Consider the following 15,044-nt stretch of genomic DNA (forward strand, 5'->3'; position numbering starts at 1 on the left):
TCTCCAGAAGATATGCCAAGCATCATTTCTTAAAACAACTTGCTTCTGGGGCCGGGCGCGGTGGCTCAAGCCTGTAATCCCAGCACTTTGGGAGGCCGAGACGGGCGGATCACGAGGTCAGGAGATCGAGACCATCCTGGCTGACATGGTGAAACCCCGTCTCTACTTTAAAAATACAAAAAACTAGCCGGGCGAGGTGGCGGGCGCCTATAGTCCCAGCTACTCGGGAGGCTGAGGCAGGAGAATGGCGTGAACCCGGGAGGCGGAGCTTGCAGTGAGCTGAGATCCGGCCACTGCACTCCAGCCTGGGCGGCAGAGCGAGACTGTCTCAACAACAACAAAAACAAAACAAAACAAAACAAAACAAAAAAAAACTTGCTTCTGTTCTTAATTTCTAATGCCAAACTATCGTAAAATTATAATACTGCATCACTATCTTTTGGAAATCTTTTATAGGTAAATTTGAGCGTTTATATTACAAGATTCTCTTTTTTCCTTAATGAATCTAAGGTAAATTAGTAATTGCTTTAGGAAATCATAACTGATTTATTCTGCTTTAGTTTGACCTTCCCTCTTTCAAAGGGGAACTCGTTTATTACTGCTACCCTGTCAATTTGTCTGTTCTGTGGGATAAGAAGGGCTGGCTCTCTCATGAAAAGGTATCACCAAACTTTTTTTTACGTTGGCCATATTCCAAGGCTGTTTGTTTGGAGTGAATGGTAATGACAATGAAATGCAGAAAATTGCTCATTATCTTAAAACAATCTTTAAATAATACGAGAAAAGGATGTCTGGGTAAACTCCTAAAATGGACCAACCGATCCCCAAAAGGGTCTAGGGTCACCTATGTATTATATATGTACCTATAAACATAATTAGGATGCTCCTGGTAAGACAAGATTTCCATCCTTTTTCTGAAACCTCTTAATTCAGGAAGCTGACAGCGATCCCTGGCCCCTAAGTAGTATTTTTAAAAGAAGCTAACTGGTCATAAGGTTTGCAAACATTCAAGCGTCAGCCCTTGGAGAGGCCTCTTTTTCATGCTTTCTCTCAAATGGAATTTTTAGTTTAAAATACAGTTTTAAAACAAGACCCTCTGCAACAAAATCTATTTGCAACAGCAACAATTCCCATCTAAGAGGATGGTCAAAGAAACCAAGGGATATATCTGAGAGGTAACTTTTAAGCCACCCCACCACTGTATGTAATCCATACACATCTACAAACGCTGTTTTTTTAGTAATTCACATCTAGCTAATTAAAAAAGCTGAGCTGTCAGCCCTCTGACTCTCGTGGAATCCTTTGGAGTGTTAGCTAGTCATTGTGTGTTGGAATTAGACTAAGCACTGGTTAAAGCCCTGAGGCCTGCTCACTCAGGGCCCTCTAGGTGAAAGATGAGGCTCAGGCAGATGCTTTCTTACCTGTGGAGTCATCGTAGAGGGATCTGGCTCAGGGGCGGCTTGCTGCTGTTCAGCACTCTTGTTTTTGGCCCCACTCTCCAAAGGCTCTTGCTGGACAGTTGTCTTATTTCCAGAGGGGGCGGACGGTGGTGGTGGAGCTAGTAGTTGGGATTTAGAATGGCCCTGGGAGGGGCGGGAAGGAGATGCCTGAGAAGAGGGCAAGTAGGACTGGGAATGGCTCAAATAGGATTGCGAGGAAGAGGAGGAGGATGAGTAAGAAGGGGTGGGCGCCAGGTAGGACTGGGAAGGTGGGGACTGCGAAGGGGACGGCTGAGCAGGAGGCAGATAGGGCTGAGATGAGGACGGGGGGTAGTAAGAGGGTGGCGGCTGAGGTGGGGGCATGTAAGACTGAGATGGTGGCATATAAGACCCGGGCGGCACAGGGGGAGATTCAGGGGGGGATTCCAGCTCCATTGGAACCAAACCAGGAGGCCCGTCTCGTTGGTGGTGGAGCATCTGGTGTTTGTACTGCTGCTGCTTCTGATAGCTGAGGGCCGGCCCAGGTGGCGGGGGCATCGGTGGCGGTGGCGGCTGCCAGTCTCCGTAGCCGCCCCCTGGCATCACCGGCGGGGGCGGCAGGGGGGGCGGAGGAAGGTGGTGGGGCTGAAGCACGCACTGCATTTGCTTCTGGTGCATCTGCTGCAGCTGCTGGAGCTGCGCCAAGTGCTGTTCGCGGAAGCTCATGAAGCCCGAGGAGGAGGGGGCCGCGGGAGTCGTCGAGCTCGAGTACCCGGGCCCCGGCGAGGCCTCAGGAAGCGCCACTGGCGGCGGCGGTGGGACCGGGGGCGGCGGATAGTGGCTGCTCCCGCCATACCGGCCCCAGTTCGGGTACATATCGAAAAAGAAGGCGTAGGGCTCGTCCTGGCACCGTTACTAGTCGCAACCGACCTCCAGGAGCCGCGGCGGCGACGGCGACAGCCGGAACTCGCGGCGCCTACAGGCCCCGGAGCGTGTAAACGGAGCGCGCCAGTGCGCCGGCGCTCGCTAGCTGGGCCCGCGACCGGGAAGGCGGGGACGCGACTTGGGCGACTACGTCTGCGCAGTAACCACCGAGAGGAGAACAAAGGCGAGATAGAGCGGCCCTTTACTTGGAGACTCGTGGTTGCCATCTTCCTTTGGGTTCAGATAATGTAAGCGCGAGTAGAATGTTCTCATATAACTGTAAAACCATAGAGTCTCTCAGCCGAAAGGGGTGGTAGAGATCCTATCGCTCCACGGGTTCATTTTTGAATGGAAAAAAAAAAAAGGTTCCATTCACAATAGCAACAATCGCAACAACAACAACAAAAATAACGTAACTAGGAAAAACTCTTAACAAGAAAGATGTAGGATTTCTATGTAGAAAACTACAGAGTCATAAAGAAGCATATCCACGTAGGATGAAATTAGACTTCAAAAAATGGAGAGGCTTACCATGATCCTGGGTGAAAAGAGGAAAAATTGTAAAGATGTCAGTTTCTCCCAAATTAAATGAATAGACCCAACTCAGGTCTACCCAAAAATTCTACTGGGAACAAAGCTGTGAAGAATGGAAAGGTGTTTTCAAGGCTGCGTGTAAGATTACACCAATTCCTGCAGACATAGTGATAACATCTGCAGGAATTGTAAAAGGCGAGAAATAGAATTTTTTAGACTATCTCAACAACTATAAATCTGTGTTGCAGAATCTCAGAGCGAAAGCGAAGAGAGCAAAAACCAGATACAAAGATGGTCTAGCCGGGCGTGGTGGCTCATGCCTGTAATCCCAGCACTTTGGGAGGCTGAGGCGGGGGGATCACCTGAGGTCGGGAGTTCGAAACCAGCCTGACCAACATGGAGAAACCCTGTCTCTACTAAAAAAATACAAAACTAGCAGGGCATGGTGGTGCATGCCTGTAATCTCAGCTACTTGGGAGGCTGAGGCAGGAGAATCGCTTGAGCTGAGGAAGCGGAGGTTGCTGTGAGCTGAGATCGCGCCATTGCACTCCAGCCTGGGCAACAAGAGTGAAACTCCGTCTCAAAAAAATAAAAAAAAAATAAAAAAAGATGGTCTAAAGACAACCTGGAAGACAATCTTCCAAAAACTCTCAACATAATACCAAACATAAACTCTTTATTTAGCTTGAGTGAATCACTGAAAACAAAGCTAATACACTGAATTCTGTTGGGTGTGTGTGTGTGGTGGGAGAACTGTGAGAAGATTGTGTCAGTGCATCACTTGAGTAACATGCAAAGAGTTGACCTTTCTTCCATCTTAGCAACCCAGATCTTCACCTCTCTCAGGAGGTGAATGTGAATGGAAAGTGGAGCAGCAAGGCATCCTTCAGAAGGAAGAACTTCTGTTCTCAAATAGAAATGTAGTTATGTTTCTTTTAACTTTGTATTGAAGTATAACGAATATAAAGAAAATTACACATCAAAAGACAAAATTACAACAAATTTAATTTAAAGATCTTAATTAACTTTTACCTGCTATTCTAGAATCAGGCAACATCTCATTCTATAAAGCAGAAACAGTGTTCCAACAAGCAGAACAATCGGGATGATTTCATAGACAGAAAAGAAATGCAGAGGCCAGGCGCAGAGTGGTGGCTCACTCCTGTAATGCCAACACTTTGGGAGGCTGAGGCGGGTGGATCAGGAAGTCAGGAGATCGAGACCAGCCTGGCCAACATGGTGAAACCCCATCCCTACTAAAAAAAAATTAGCCAGGCATGGTGGCACTCACCTGTAATCCCAGCTACTCAGGAGGCTGAGGCAGGAAAATCACTTGAACCCTGGAGGCAGAGGTTACAGTGAGCTGAGATGGTGCCACTGCACTCCAGCCTGGGTGACAGAGTGAGACTCCATCTCAATTAAAAAAAAAAAAAAAAGAAAGAGAGAGAGAAAGAGAAAACTAAAAGTAGATTGTTTGTTTCAAAGTTTCTTTTCTTATAAGGTTAAAGCAAAGAGGACTTCTTTATCGTGCTGGCTAAAAATGGACTGTTTGCAGACTTGGTTATTATTTCTCTCTCTCCTGGTTTATTGAATGGGCAGATAAAGATTTTAATTTTGGCATGGTGGTGTGGAACTGCAGCATCAATAAACTCCATTTTGGTTTGTTCTGTTGGGCCCAATGCAGTTTAGTCTAAACCCAAGACTTGCTATAAATTTTATTTAATACATGTCTTAAGTATACAGCACAGTAAATTTTCACAAGCCAATCACACTTGTGAAATCAGCACCCAGATCAGGAAGCCAACCCAGAAATCCTAGTTAGTTGTGTTTTTAACATTTTGGGCTAACATTATCTTTTGAAAAATGTATAAATTTAGGCCGGGCATGGTGGCTCATGCCTGTAACCCCAGCACTTTGGGAGGCCAAGGCAGGCAAATCACTTGAGGTCAGGAGTTCAAGACCAGCCTGACCAACATGATGAAACCCCATCTCTACTAAACATACAAAAATTAGCCGGGTGTGGTGGCACATGCTTGTAATCCCAGCTACTCAGGAGGCTGAGGCAGGAGAATTGCTTGAACCCGGGTGGTGGAGGTTGCAGTGAGCTGAGATCATGCTACTACACTCCAGCCTGGTCAACAGAGCAAGACTCCATCTCAAAAACAAAGGAAAAAAAAATATATATATACACACACACACACACACACACACACACACACACGGGGTTTCACCATGTTGGCCAGGCTTGTCTTGAACTCCTGGGCTCAAGTGATCCACCCGTCTCAGCCTCTGAAAGTGCTGGGATTACAGATGTGAGCCACTGCGCCTGGCTGACATCATATTTAATGGTGAAAAGTTGTAAGTTTTCCCACTAAGATCAAGTACAGACGTCCACTATCATTGTAGCTGTTATGAGTCGAATATATTGAAGTTCTAGCACCCAGTACTACACAGTGTGAACTCATTTGGAAATCAGGTAGTTACAGATGTAATTAGTTAAGATCAGGTCACGTTGGAGTAGAGTGGGCCCCAAATCCAATTTATCTGGTATCCTTAAAATAAGATGGTCATGTGAAGACACGGAGACAGAGGGAGAACACCATGTGATGATGAAGGCAGAGACTGGGATTCTGGAATTATGCTGCTACAAGACAAGGAAATCCCAAGATTGGCCACAAACCACCAGAAGCTAAGAAGAAGCTGGAAATAATTCACCTACAGGTTTCAGAGGGAGCATGACCCTACCAATATCATGATTTCAGACTTCTAGTCTCTAGGACTGTGAAGAATACATTTCTGTTGTTTTAAGGCACCCAGTTTGTGGTGCTTAGTTACAGCAGCCTTAGGAAACTAATACAATATCTATCAGCATTGTAATGCAGGCCTTACTGATGCAATGGGTATAAAAAGAAAGAAAGGAAAAGGGAAAGAGGGAGGGAAGAAGGGAGAAAGGAAGGAGGGATGGAAGGAAGGAAGGAAGGAAGGAAGGAAGGAAGGAAGGAAGGAAATAAGTATTGGAGAGGAAGAAACAAAATCATCACTGTTTGTTTATATTGTGTACATTCAAAATCCAAAATAATCTACAGGTAAATTATGGGAATTAAAAGATTGCTAGGCATAAAGCCAATATTACAAATAAACATGTACATATATAATCTATACAAAGATACCTTTCATAAAGAAACTGAGAAACTACAGAGTACAAGCAAATATTTGTGATGCATTTAACCTGCAAAAGACTCATTTAGACAATGTAGAGAAATCCCACAAATCAATTTGAAAAAGACAACTTATAGGAGAAAAATGAGACGTGAAGGTATTTCACATAAAATAAAAGCTAAATTATCAATACACATGAAAGGAATTCAACCTCAGAAACCAGGGTTATGTGAACTAAAGCCAAAATGAGATACCAGTATATATACAACACATCAACATGGCTAAATTATGAGATGTAATATTGAAAGTTGGCAAGACTGTGAAACAAATGAAATTCTCATACACTGCTGGTGGGAAAGTAAATTGGGATGATTACTCGGAAATACAGTCTGGTAGTATCTACCAAAGCCGAACAGACTCATAGCCCATGACCCAGGAATCCTACTCTAAGGCATATAACCAATAGAAATGCATAGATATGTTCACCAGGAGACATAAATAAGAATGTTCATACTGGCAGTATTTGTTCATTTTTGTTTTTGAGACGGAGTCTCGCCGTGTCACCCAGGCTGGAGTGATCACATTGTTCAACGTTTTCATGAAGAAACATTTATTAAATCATAGCGTATAAAAAAGTGCACAGGCTGGGCACAGTGGCTCACTCCTGTAATCCCAGCACTTTGGGAAGCCAAGGCGGGCAGATCACTTGAGATCACCAGTTTGAGACCAGCCTGGTCAAAATGGTGAAACCCTGTCTCTACCAAAAATAGAAAAATTAGCCAGGCGTGGTGGCACACACTTGTAATCCCAGCTACTGGGGAGGCTGATGCAGAAGAATCACTTGAACCCAAGTGGCAGAGGTTGCAGTGACCTGTAAGCTGAGACAGCGCCACTGCACTCCAGCCTGGGCGACAGAGTGAGTTAACTCCATCTCAAAAAAAAAAAAAAAAAAAAAAGACACCAATCATAAGTGGTACAGCTTGATGAATTTTTCACAAACGGAATGCATCTATTTAACTATCACCCAGATCAAGAAAGGAAGCATAGCCAGAAGTCCCTTTTGCGCCCCTTCTAGTCACTATCCTCTCCCACTACTATCCTGAGTTCTAACAGTGCACAAATATACTATTTATTTATTTATTTATTTATTATTTATTTATTTATTATTATTATTTGAGATGGAGTCTCCCTCTGTCACCAGGCTGGAGTGCAGTGGCATGATCTCGGCTCACTACAACCTCTGCCTCCCAGGTTCAAGCAATTCTGTCTCAGCCTCCTGAGTAACTGGGATTATGGGCACACACCACCACGGCCGGCTAATTTTTATATTTTTAGCAGAGACATGGTTTCACCATGTTGGTCAGGATGGTCTCCATCTCTTGACCTCGTGATCTGCCCACCTCAGCCTTCCTAAGTGCTGGGATTACAGGCATGAGCCACTGCATCCGGCCACAAATACACTATTTATATACAAGCAAATAGTAGCATGATCACAACTCACTGTGGCCTCAACCTCACCGGCCCAAGTGATCCTCTCGCCTCATCCTCCCAAGTAGCTGGGACTACTACTTACCGTGCACGGCAAGAAGCACAGCTAATTTTTGTATTTTTTGTAGAGGCAGAGTTTCACCATGTTGCTCAGGCTGGTCTCAAACTTCTGAACTCAGATGATCTGCCTGCCTAGGCCTCCCAATTTGCTGGGATTACAGGTGTAAGGTACTATGTCTGCCCATACTGGCAGTATTTGTAATAGTTGAAAATGGAAAAAAACAACCCAAATATCCACCCCCACTAGAATGAATTGTCTGTCAAACTGTGGTACATTTATACAATGGAATACAAAACAGCAATGAGAATGAGTTATCTACAACTATGTGCAACAATGCAGATGAACCTCACAAATAATAATGAGCAAGAAAAGCTAGAAAGAGGCCGGGCGCGGTGGCTCAAGCCTGTAATCCCAGCACTTTGGGAGGCCGAGACGGGCGGATCACGAGGTCAGAAGATCGAGACCATCCTGGCTAACATGGTGAAACCCCGTCTCTACTAAAAAATACAAAAAACTAGCTGGGCGAGGTGGCGGGCGCCTGTAGTCCCAGCTACTTGGGAGGCTGAGGCAGGAGAATGGCGTGAACCCGGGAGGCGGAGCTTGCAGTGAGCTGAGATCCGGCCACTGCACTCCAGCCTGGGCGAAAGAGCAAGACTCCATCTCAAAAAAAAAAAAAGAAAAGCTAGAAAGAAAAGAGTTTATACTGTATATGTTCACGTATATAAGGTAAAACAATAAAACTGATTTATACTGTTAGAACTCAGGATAGTAGCTACTCTTGGGAGAGAGGGATAGTGACTAGAAAGAGGAACAAAGGGGACTTCTGACAATGCTCCATTTCTTGATCTGCATGCTAGTTACATAGATACATTCAGTTTGTGAAAAATTCGTCAAGCTGTACCACTTATGATTTGTGCATTTTTCCATGTGCTATAATTTAATAAATGTACCTTCATGAAAATGTTGAACAACAGTAGTTCAAAATAATATTTATTGTGCAATTAACTTTACATATATTTCAAAAATAAGCAAACAAATTAAAATGTTAGAAGTGAGGGTAGTAGTTGCCTTTGGGAAGAAGGGAAAGAATAGGCCTGGTAGCAAGAGACCTGAGTGGGTTTCTAGGGTGCTGACAATGTTCTATTCCTTTTTATTTTTACACTTGATCTTAGCCAAAAGGCCGAGAAGCGATCCTTTTTATTTTTATTTATTTTTTTGAAACGGAGTCTAGCACTGTCATCCAGGCTGGAGTACAGTGGCACATTCTTGACTCACTGCAACCTGCACCTCCTGGATTCAAGTGATTCTCCTGCCTCAGCCTCCTGAGTAGCTGGGATTACAGTGCCCACTACCATGTCTGGCTAATTTTTGTATTTTTAGCAGACATGGGGTTTCACCGTGTTGGCCAGGCTGGTCTTGAACTCCTGATCTCAGGTGATCCACCCACCTTGGCCTCCCAAAGTGTTGGAATTACAGGTGTGAGCCACTGCACCCAGCCGATTTCTTGAACTAAGTGGTAATTTCACAAATATTTTCTTTGTTAAAACTTATAGAGCTGTACATTTATCCCTTGTGCTTTCCTGTCTGTGTACTGTATGTTACAATTTTAAAAAACATTTTAAGCTGGGTGCAGTGGCTCACACCTGTGATTCCAGCACTTTGGGAGGCCGAGATGGGCCAACTGCTTGAGCTTACAAGTTCAAGACCAGCCTGGGCAACATGGCAAAACCCCGTCTCTACAAAAAATACAAAAATTAGCCAGCCATAGTGGTGCATGCCTGTAGTTCCCGCTATTCCGGAGGCTGAGGTGGGAGGATGGCTTGAGCCCAGGAGGCAGAAGTTGCAATGAACTGAGATTACACCACTGCATTCCAACCTGGGCAACAGAGTGAGAACCTGTATCGAGAAAAAAAAAAAAAAGTTTTGAAAAAACAAGGTGGGAAATACAAAAAAAAAGTGATGGTAGTGGAAGACACAGAAAGATAAGATTAGGTGGAGGTGGGTGTAAACTCTTCTCTTTACCTTTTCCTTTCCCATCTAGCCTGATAGCTTACGGCTCTCAGGTGCTCTAACCAGATCCCCTGCCCTCGACACAAAGGGTCTTTCAGCACCTAGTTGGGAGACAGCACCACTGTTTAAACAGGCCCTTTCACATTCCCGTCATTGTTTCAAGATAAAGTTAGGCATTGTGCTAGATGCCATGGGGATCCTATCCCCTAGATTCTTACTCTTTTTCAGGCTGGAGTGCAGTGACCGGATCTCAGCTCACTGCAAGCTCCGCCTCCCGGGTTTACGCCATTCTCCTGCCTCAGCGTCTTGAGTAGCTGGGACTACAGGCGCCCACCACCTTGCCCGGCTAGTTTTTGTTTTTTGTATTTTTTAGTAGAGACGGGGTTTCACCGTGTTAGCCAGGATGGTCTCCATCTTCTGACCTCGTGATTCGCCCATCTCGGCCTCCCAAAGTGCTGGGATTACAGGCTTGAGCCACCGCGCCCGGCCCTAGATTCTTACTCTTGCGGAACTAACATATACTTCAGCCACTCAAAGCTTCTAGCCTACAAAATTATTTTTCAAAGATCGTAGTCATTTTTGTATTTTGTTTTTTGTTTTGAGACGGAGTTTTGCTCTTTTTGCCCAGGCTGGAGTGTAGTGGCGCGATCTCGGCTCACCGCAACCTCTGCCTCCCGGGTTCAAGCGATTCCCCAGCCTCAGCCTCCTGAGTAGCTGGGATTACAGGCATGTGCCACCACCCCGGCTAATTTTGTATTTTTAGTAGAGACAGGGTTTCTCTCTGTTGGTCAGGCTGGTCTTGAACTCCCGACCTCAGGTGATCCACCCGCCTCGGCCTTCCAAAGTGCTGGGATTACAGGTGTGAGCCACCGCGCCCGGCAGTCATTTTTGTTATACAGAATCCCTGTCTCCAAAAAATTTGTTCATTTTTTTTTTTTTTGAAACGGAGTCTCGCTGTGTCGCCCAGGCTGGAGTGCAGTGGCCGGATCTCGGCTCACTACAAGCTCCGCCTCCCGGGTTCACGCCATTCTCCTGCCTCAGCCTCCCGAGTAGCTGGGACTACAGGCGCCCGCCACCTCGCCCCGCTAGTTTTTTGTATTTTTTAGTAGAGACGGGGTTTCACTGTATTAGCCAGGATGGTCTCGATCTCCTGACCTCGTGATCCGCCCGTCTCGGCCTCCCAAAGTGCTGGGATTACAGGCTTGAGCCACCGCACCCGGCCAAATGTGTTCATTTTTAATTTTTTTTTTTTTGTTTGAGACGGAGTCTCGCTCTGTTGCCCAGGCTGCAGTGCAGTGATGCAATCTTGGCTAACTCCAACCTCTGCCTCCTGGGTTCAAGCGATTCTCTTGCCTCAGCCTCCTGGGTAGCTAGGATTACAGGTGTGTACCACCATGCCCAGCTAATTTTTGTATTTTTAGTAGAGATGGGGTTTCACCATGTTGGCCAGGCTGGTATCAAACTCCTGACCTCAAGTGATTCACCTGCCTTGGCCTCCCAAAGTGCTGGGAGCCACTGTGCCAGGTAATTTTAAAAAATTAATTATGGCCGGGCGCGGTGGCTCAAGCCTGTAATCCCAGCACTTTGGGAGGCCGAGATGGGCGGATCACGAGGTCAGGAGAGCGAGACCATCCTGGCTAACACGGTGAAACCCTGTCTCTACTAAAAAAAAATACAAAAAACTAGCCGGGCGAGGTGGCAGGCGCCTGTAGTCCCAGCTACTCGGGAGGCTGAGGCAGGAGAATGGCGTAAATTCGGGAGGCGGAGCTTGCAGTGAGCTGAGATCCGGCCACTGCACTCCAGCCTGGGCAACAGAGCGAGACTCCGTCTCAAAAAAAATAATAATAATAATTTTTTTTGAGACGGAGTCTCGCTCTGTCGCCCAGGTTGGAGTCCAGTGGCACGATCTCGGCTCACTGCAACCTCCGCACCCCGGGTTCAAGCGATTCTGTTGCCTCAGCATCCCGAGTAGCTGGGATTACAGGCATGAGCCACCTTGCCCGGCTAATTTTTGCTTTTTGTTTTGAAGAGTCCCACTCTGTTGCCCAAGTTGGAGTGCAGTGGCACAATCTCAGCTCACTGCAACCTCCACCTCCCAGGTTCAAGCGATTCTCCTGCCTCAGCCTCCCAAGTAGCTGGGATTACAGGCATGTGCCACCACACTCAGCTAATTTTTGTAGTTTTAGTACAGACAGGGTTTCACAATGTTGGCTGGGCTGGTCTCAAACTCCTGACCTCAGGTGATCCACCCTCCTCGGCCTCCCAAAGTGCTGGGATTACAGGCTTGAGCCACCACGCCCAACCAATTTTTTCATTTATAGTAGATACGGGGTTTCACCCTGTTACCCAGGCTGATCACGAACTCTTGATGTCAGGTGATCAGTCTCCCAAAGTGCTGAGATTACAAGCATGAGTCACCGCACCCAACCTCCCTTTTAAATTTTTTTAGAGACAGGAGCTCACTCTGTCACCTAAGCTGGAGTACAGTGGTACAATCACAGCCACTGCAGCCTTGACCTCCTGGGCTCAAGCGATCCCACAGCCTTAGCCTCCAGAGTAGCTGGAACTACAAGCATTCGCCACTATTCCTGGCTAATTTTTTAACTTATTACTTTTTGGTGGACATAGGGTCTTACTATTTGCCCAGACTGGTCTCAGACTCTTGGCTCCAAGGAATCCTCCTGCCTTGGCCTCCCAAATTGCTGGGATTACAGGTGTGAATGACCACATCCAGCCCAAAAAATTCTTTAAAGGAAGCCTCATTGTTGGTATAATGGTCTCCTCACGACAGCTTAGTAACGTCGACTTCACATTATAAAGACCAACCTAGCCCAGTTTTCAGAGATTAATTTCACCAATTCAGAATGCAAAAAGTAAAGAACAATAAAAATATAAAGTGCTCTGACTCAGAATGGTCTAAAAGATGAGTTAAAGCACAAATACACAGAAGGATTTGTGTGGGAGACCCCAGAGAAGTCAGCTGCTAATCGTCAGCGCTGTCAAAGTCAACTACCATGAGTCTCCTCCAGACTAGGTTTATAACCCAGCTGCATTTCTTACTTGTTACTTTTCATTCTTGGGGTTACTAGAGTGATTTGAATGAGGCCTCCAGGAGGACGTGACATTTTATTAGCTAGTGATTTGAGGACATATTCTGATTGGCTCGTGGTTTACATACCATTCTGTGGAATAAAACCTCTGCTAGCTCTTGTAGCTTATGCAATTGGAAACAATAGGATCTAGATGCAGATTAAATGCTATGGGGTCTATCCTTAGGCAGGCATTTCACCAGGATTCTCAATGGATTGTGTCCAGACTCAGAGTAACCTGGTCATATATAACTTTGGCAATATTCATGCTGTGCTTCTTCCCTTTCACCATCAAGGCTCTGGATGCTGGAAGAAACAAGGTTCAACTCTTTTTTTTCCTCCCTAAGCCACTCAATGCCTTTTTAGATATATGGGATGATGGTGAGAGAAAGGTTCTGAAAGAAAGAGCCTTCAGTGCTTCCCTTCAGTTTCTATAGGGAAAGGGTTGGGCACTCTGATCTAGATTCTACTACTATATTGAGGAAAATGTAACATTTCAAGAAAAAAAAAATTTAGGTACTATTAGGAAGAAGGAGTGGATGTAGGCAAGCAAAAACAATAAATATTCACTACCCTGGGGAAGGGGCCTTCATTGTCAGGCAAATGTGTTCAAATACAGGGACATAAAAAGGAATTTGGAAGTATAGACCAAATACAAAAAGAACAGAATCAAAAAGATCTCGAGTTTGGGGAGCATACCTTCTAAGGAGCATACTTCCTCCTAAGGTCATGACCCAGAAGTGATGCATATTACTTTCAGCCACATCATCTTGTCTATGATTTGGTTGGGCAGGCCTAGCTGCAATCCAGGTGAAACTCATCAAATCTGTTATTAAAGGAAGAAGGGGAAAGTAGATCCTGGGACAACTGGCAGTATCTCACACTGACAATACCAAGTTCTAATGAGGCTGTGTAGAACTGAAATTCACATATAGTGTTGATGGGAGTATAAATATATACTTAGAGTAATTTAAACCGGGTGCAGTGGCTCATGCCTGTAATCCCAGCACTTTGGAAGGCTGAGGCAGGCATATTACCTAAGATCAGGAGTTGGAAACCAGTCTGGCCAACATGGTAAAATCCCACCTCTATTAAAAATACAAAAATTAGCTGGGCGTGGTGGTGCATGCCTGTAGTCACAGCTACTCGGGAGCCTGAGGCAGGAGAATCACTAGAACCTGGGAGGTGAAGGTTGCAGTGAGCCGAGATCACACCACTGCAGTCCAGTCTGGGCAATAGAGCAAGACTCCATCTCCAAAAAAAAAAAAAAAAAGGCTTGAAAAAATGAGCTAAGAAAACACAGATCTGAAAAAGAACAAAACAGAACTTCTAGTAATAAAAAATCTAATTGAGGCCGGGTGCGGTGGCTCACGCCTGTAATCCCAGCACTTTGGGAGGCCGAGGCGGGCGGATCACAAGGTCAGGAGATCGAGACCACGGTGAAACCCCGTCTCTACTAAAAATACAAAAAATTAGCCGGGCGCGGTTGTGGGCGCCTGTAGTCCCAGCTACTCGGGAGGCTGAGGCAGGAGAATGGCGTGAACCTGGGAGGTGGAGCTTGCAGTGAGCCAAGATCGCGCCACTGCACTCCAGCCTGGGCGACAGAGCGAGACTCCGTCTCAAAAAACAAACAAACAAACAAACAAAAAAATCTAATTGAAATAAAAAACTGAATAAGTGAATTTAACAGTTTAGCAGCATATTAGACAAAGCTGAAGAGAGAATCAGAAAACTGAAAGATAGAATTGGGGAAAGATCCAGAATGCACACAAGAGAAGGAAATGGAAAATACGTAAAAGAGGTCAAAATATTTATAAGATTGAGGTCAGGTGTGGTAGCTCATGGCTCTAATCTCAGCACTTTGAGAGGCTGAGGTGGGCGGATCACTTGAGGCCAGGAGTTCGAGACCAGTCTGGCCAACATGGTAAAACCCCATCTCTACTGAAAATACACATTTAGCTAGGCATGGTGGTATGTACCTGTAATCCCAGCTATTCAGGAGGCTGAGGCCCAAGAATTGCTTGAACTTGGGAGGTGGAGGTTTCAGTGAGCCATGATCGCGCCACTGCACTCCAGCCTGGGTGACAGAGCGAGACTCCATCTCAGAAATAAAAAATATATATATTACACATATATATATAAAAAATATATATTTTAAGATTGAGAAGATCTAACAAGTTTATTTTGTGCTTTTTCAGTTGTTGCACTTGTCCTGTCTTTTTCTCTTCTCTTCCTCTCTTTTAGATTGCTAGTTTCTTATTTATTTATTTATTTATGTAATTTGGCTCTGTGTCCCCACCCAAATCTCATGTTGAATTGTAATTCCCAATATTGGGGGAGGGACCTGGTGGAAGGTGATTA

At 45.4% G+C, this 15,044-nt stretch overlaps 1 protein-coding gene across 3 annotated transcripts in view; it reads right to left on the bottom strand.

Moving 5' to 3' along the window:
• Positions 1 to 2,444, bottom strand: part of LOC105495818 (YLP motif containing 1) — an 80,914-nt gene extending 78,470 nt beyond the window's left edge. For 2 of the 3 annotated variants that reach the window (XR_011625726.1, XM_071099842.1), the window contains exon 1: positions 1,422 to 2,444. Coding sequence is in view for 2 of the 3 variants with exons in the window: in XM_071099842.1 (XP_070955943.1) it covers positions 1,422 to 2,294 (873 nt within the window). In the remaining variant the exon portion in view is untranslated. The remainder of the gene's footprint in view (positions 1 to 1,421) is intronic. The other variant, XM_071099841.1, reaches the window with a different exon arrangement.
• Positions 2,445 to 15,044: the final 12,600 nt, after the last annotated feature.

This window comes from Macaca nemestrina, chromosome 7 (genome assembly GCF_043159975.1).
Source record: "Macaca nemestrina isolate mMacNem1 chromosome 7, mMacNem.hap1, whole genome shotgun sequence".
NCBI classification, from domain to species: domain Eukaryota; kingdom Metazoa; phylum Chordata; class Mammalia; order Primates; family Cercopithecidae; genus Macaca; species Macaca nemestrina.